General features: G+C 64.1%; 2 protein-coding genes across 3 annotated transcripts; both read right to left on the bottom strand.

The window, feature by feature from the left end:
• MCRIP1 (MAPK regulated corepressor interacting protein 1) lies at nucleotides 1-2,165 on the bottom strand. Of its 2 annotated transcripts, XM_054846983.1 has the most exons (5): nucleotides 2,092-2,165; nucleotides 1,949-2,004; nucleotides 1,761-1,879; nucleotides 1,559-1,657; nucleotides 1-1,428 (listed from the first exon to the last, which is right to left on the bottom strand). In XM_054846983.1, the coding sequence occupies exons 2-5, from the start codon at nucleotides 1,954-1,956 to the stop codon at nucleotides 1,364-1,366; spliced, it is 291 nt and encodes a 96-aa protein (XP_054702958.1). In that variant the 5' UTR covers nucleotides 1,957-2,004; nucleotides 2,092-2,165; the 3' UTR covers nucleotides 1-1,363. The 2 variants fall into 2 exon arrangements, with proteins under 2 accessions (XP_054702958.1, XP_054702957.1); XM_054846982.1 differs by having other exon boundaries at nucleotides 1-1,657.
• Nucleotides 2,166-2,285: 120 nt separating this feature from the next.
• Nucleotides 2,286-4,542, bottom strand: PPP1R27 (protein phosphatase 1 regulatory subunit 27). Its single transcript, XM_054846981.1, has 3 exons — nucleotides 4,057-4,542; nucleotides 2,847-2,997; nucleotides 2,286-2,572 (listed from the first exon to the last, which is right to left on the bottom strand). The coding sequence occupies exons 1-3, from the start codon at nucleotides 4,241-4,243 to the stop codon at nucleotides 2,449-2,451; spliced, it is 462 nt and encodes a 153-aa protein (XP_054702956.1). The 5' UTR covers nucleotides 4,244-4,542; the 3' UTR covers nucleotides 2,286-2,448.

Below are 4,542 nucleotides of genomic sequence, written 5' to 3'. Positions count from 1 at the left end.
CAAAAGGACACCAGCTTTTATTTACAACACTCCTCAAGTGACAGACAACAGAAAAAAAAAAAAGAAAAGGGGACAGTATAGCTCAATGACTCAACAAGGGAAAGGTAATGGCAGCCACAACTCCCCGCACCCCTCCCGAAGCCCAGTGGCACTGGGCAGAGCCCCCGGCAGCCCCCTCCCCACAGCTCCGAGCACAGGCGGGCAGGGGGCTGCTCTCACCACTGCCCCCCGGTCTTCTGGGGGAACAGAGCGGCCCCGCGGCTGGCACAGCTGCTCTGCTCAGACGGGCGAGGATGGCACAGGTGCTCTCCCTCACTCGGAAGCGATGATGCAGAAACCACCCAAGCCTTGCCAGGAGTGAGGGTCCCAGAAAGCCCCCCCAGGGCGAGTTACACTGACTAGGGCAGCCCCCACGCGGTGACATTTCTGCCAGCTGTGGAGGGCAGATCTCTTCCAAGGCTGCACATCTGGAAAAAGGTGTTAGTATAAAACAGCACGGCGCTGCTCAGGCAAGGATGGTAACGAGCCTCTTTCTGCATGGTCAGCACCCGCCACCCCCCACTGCTGCTACTGCCCATGGAGCTGCCAGAGCACTGAGGCAGGGGGGCTGAACGTGGCCCAGCGCCCCCCTCCGAGCTCCTCTCAGGTGCCTGGGGCCAGTGCTGACACCCCCTCTCTCTCCATCTGCAGGGAGAGGGGAGCAGCTCCACCTCCAGCACCACAGGGATCTGGCCCAATCTAAGCACAAGGAAAATCTGGACCCACGAGCTCTGGCAGCACTGACGAGTCCCAAGCACTAGCAGCCCAGGTACAAATTAAGCCCTCCCAGAAGGGAGCAAGGAACAGCCAGAGTGTGACCTGCCCAGCAGTCATCTGCATGACGGGTGTTGAACTGGGGCTGCCTGTCTGTCCCAAGGCACAAGGACAGAACCAAGTCTCCCTCCTTCTCCCCCTCGCCCGCCCCAGCAGCTGTGGATCCTTGGTGCACAGGAGGGTGCAGAGAACTAGTGCTGCCTCTCCCAACACCACCAGAGCCCAGGGAGCCCACATACTCAATGCACCAGGGACAGAGATGGAAGGAAAAAGGGAGATCTGTGAGCCCAGCGTGAAGTGGGGAAGGACAGCTTGAGGCCAGAGAAAGCTATGAGTGGGGGGCTGGAATCCTTTGCAACAGGCTCTGGGCATCCTCAGTGAGCCTCTGAGCATCTTTGATTTCAGGTAGCTTCAGAGCCAGCCCCAAAGCTGACTGGCTCTCCCACGGGCTTTTGGGAGTACAGACCAGAGGAGGAAATCAACACAAAATCTCAAATTAAATCTGCTTGAGGACCTTAGGAGACCAGCCGATCCACAGGGAGGACCCGCCTTAGGACTTCTTTGCATCCTGTGTGTTCCTCCTCTTCAGATCACCCAGGTCAACAGGTTTAAACGCTGCAGAGAAGACAGGAGAGACTTTGGCAGCAGAGGCCACATCGCAGCCCCCTCCCGGCCCGCACAGGCTTCCTGGGGCCGGCCTTTCCCCCTGCAGGAGCTGGGGGAGGGTGCCCCGCGCCGCCCTCACCTTTGAGGCTAGGGTTCGGCATCTTCTCCACATACTCCTCGACCAGGCCGCGCTCGGAGCCCATCTGGCTGCGCAGGTCACGCTCCACGCACTGCCAGGCTGCGGGGACACGGGTGAGGGGGCCGCTTGCCTCAGGCACCGCCGGGGCGCAGGCCCGGCCACAGCCGGGGCCCCCCGAGCCCCGCGGCCCCCCCCCGCTCACCCTCGTAGATGAAGCGCACGTTCTCCTCGTGGGCCGGCGTGAAGATCTCGCTGCCGGCGCCGGGGGAGCGCGGGCCGCCGCTCCGCTTGCCATTGTAGACCACGCGGGACACAGGGGAGCTGAAAGCGAAGCGCGGGGCTGAGCCGGGCCCGGGGCCGCGGCTAGGCCCGGGGCCGGGCGGGGCTCACCTGGCCATGGCGTCGTCGATGCGGCGGCGGCGGCGGCTCGGCTCGGCTCGGCGCGGCTGCGGGGAGAAAGGAGAGGGCGGCCAGGCCGGGGCTAGGCCGCGGGCCGCCCCCCGCCCGTCGCCATGGCAACGCGCGCCCCTCACCTGGGCCCGGCTCCCGCCTCCGCTCGCCCTCGGGCCGCGACGGAAGCGCCGCAGCGCGCAGGCGCGGCCCCGCCCCCGCGTCAGCCCCGGCCCCGGTTGGCCCCGCCCACACCCGGCCCCGGCCCCGGCCCCGGCCCCGGCCCCAGCCCCGGCCCGGCGCAAGCAGCGGCAGAGGCGGTGTCCGAGGTGCTTTATTGGAAAAGTACAAAGTGGTTCCGAGACGCGGTACCGAGCGAGTCCCCGCCCGGCCGCCGGCCCAGGCCCAGCCCAGGCCCGGCCCCGGCCCTCGGGCCCGGCGCAGCCCCGCCGCCCCGGCCCCCCGAGGCCCCCGAGGCCTGCTCCTCGCCGTGCCCCGCCTCAGTCCATCGTGGTGGCTTGGAAGAGCTCAACCAGGTCCTTGTACTCGGGGTCGATGAGGTCCGAGGGCTTCTCCCCCTCGTCGGTGGTGGCTTCCAGGCTGGCCCCGAGGGAGATGAGGTACCTGCGGGAGATGGGGAGCTGAGCCTGCGGGGCCGCAGCCTGCCGGGCAGCCCCTCCCGGCCCCCAGAGCTCCCCTGGACCCCACTGCCGCGATGCCTGAGTGCAGCCACGGGGAGCTTTAAGGCCGGGGCAGTCCCGTGCGCGCCGCAGGTACCGGGCACCCTCCTAGGAGCAGACGCCCGGCGCCTGGTGCAGCCCCGTCGCTGTCAGCTCTGGTTCTCGCGGCTCTGCAGCACAGGGGTGACCCATCACAGCCCAGGCGAGGTGCCTCTCACCTGGCTATGTCAGTATAGCCATCGCTGCAGGCCATGTGCAGGGGCGTCCACCCATTCTCATCTTTCTGGTGGATGTCAGCGCCGTATTTAACCAGGAGCTTGACACAGTCCAGGTTTCCAGTAAGCACAGCTTCGTGGAGGGCTGCCATGCCTAGAAGAAAAGGATTTGTTAGCCCTGGGCTGGGGAAGGACTCTTAACGCTGAGCTTACAAGTGCATGTTGTCCACGGCCCAGCAAAGAGGAGTGCCAGCAAAACCTCATTATCAGGGAGATGACTTTGGGGAAAGAAACAGAGACTGAGGAAGCAAGAGGAGCTGCCGCAGGTTTCTGTTCCCCTCTACAGCATAAATACCCTCTCTGAGATGGCCTGCCACCGAGCCAGGCAGGACAGATTAATGGGGGAGCAGCTGCCCTGGCTTTCCTGCATCCTGGCCGGGACTCACATGGGCACACGAGAAGAGTGTGCCCGGGGTCCTGCTCTGTCCAAGTTTCAGAAGCTCCTTACGGAGCAAGTAATGAAGCAATCAGTATAGATGGGAGGAAGGCCGGGGTCATTTGAGACCCTGCCTCTGTGGCCGTGTGACAGCAGAAGCTGAAGCCAAGCACAAGAAAGGGACAAATCTGGGCTCTGCCCTAGTCAATGCGGATCAAGGCATTCCATATAAACAGTTGCTGGTGAGGTTGGGTGCAAACTTAACACAATGCCTTCCCCACAAACATAAATGCTGTGAGTCCACAGATCCACACGTGTGAGAGAGAACAGTGGCTGTGGGAAATGGACAGAGCCAGGAACAAAATGCGGAGCCTTGCTTCTCCCCGCTCTTCCCCCAAGCCGAGGCCGAAGGCAGGAGCCCCACTGTCCTGTCCAGAGCTCCACAGACCAGCCTGCGCTTACGGCTCCTCTTCTAGGTCCCACCACACAGGTACCTGAAGGGACCCAGGGGTAAGCCTCCCCCCTTCCCGCAGTGTGCGCTGACCACGCTGTCGAGGGGAGATGTTGGGGCACTGGCATGGGGCTCTCGGGCCCTGCTTGGCGATGTTGGGGGCACTGCTCCTCACTAGGGAGGAAAACGACTCGATTCCAACCTGTTACCCTGCTGAAGGCAGCCCACGTCCCAGCTTTGGCCGCACAGCTCGCTCTCTCCCTTGCAGCCCAGCTGAGACGTGCCACTGTGCAGATTCCAGCTCTGCCAACCCCAGCAGCACTCACCAGAAGGGTAGATGGTGTCCAGCGTCACCTTCCTGGCACGTATGAATCTGCCCACCTGCTCCAGGTCCCCCTGCCTGATGTGGTCCTGAAAGACGATGTCGTTGGGGAAGTGCACGCTGCGTGAGGCTCTCAGTCTCTGGGCGTACCGACTGTACCGGGGCATTGAGACTGGGTAATAGTCCTTCATGCTGATCGCAGCCTTCAGACGCTGCGGGGGAAGGGGCAGAGGCTCGGGGGGCTGTAGGAGCAGCCGGAGTTGCTCGGTGCTCGGCCCTTCCACTCGCTGGCCTCGAAGCCCTGCTTTCTCCTCTTCTGCCTGTCAGGGCCCTCCGCGCTACCGAGGTGTGATGGCACCTGCTCCACTGCGCTCCCTGCGTGCCCGTGCCCGAGTCCCCCTCACCGCAGGGAAGCGATGGCTGCCGGGCTCTCCCTACACTCCCCTGCCACACGCAGGAGGCGGCGCTGGGCACACGCAGTTCACCCGCA

Source organism: Grus americana, chromosome 18 (assembly GCF_028858705.1).
Source record: "Grus americana isolate bGruAme1 chromosome 18, bGruAme1.mat, whole genome shotgun sequence".
In the NCBI taxonomy this organism is placed as follows: domain Eukaryota; kingdom Metazoa; phylum Chordata; class Aves; order Gruiformes; family Gruidae; genus Grus; species Grus americana.
This window is presented reverse-complemented; position numbering and strand designations above follow the sequence as displayed.

Excerpts from the sequence above, each read along its gene's own strand:
- PPP1R27 (XM_054846981.1), bottom strand. The coding sequence starts at position 4,243 with ATGAAGGACTATTACCCAGTCTCAATGCCCCGGTACAGTCGGTACGCC. Across the intron at positions 2,998-4,056 it reads GGACACCATCTACCCTTCTG|GCATGGCAGCCCTCCACGAA; the intron begins GTGAGTGCTGCT and ends CTTTTCTTCTAG. Across the intron at positions 2,573-2,846 it reads GGCTATACTGACATAGCCAG|GTACCTCATCTCCCTCGGGG; the intron begins GTGAGAGGCACC and ends CATCTCCCGCAG.
- MCRIP1 (XM_054846982.1), bottom strand. Across the intron at positions 1,658-1,760 it reads CGTGCGCTTCATCTACGAGG|CCTGGCAGTGCGTGGAGCGT; the intron begins GTGAGCGGGGGG and ends GTGTCCCCGCAG.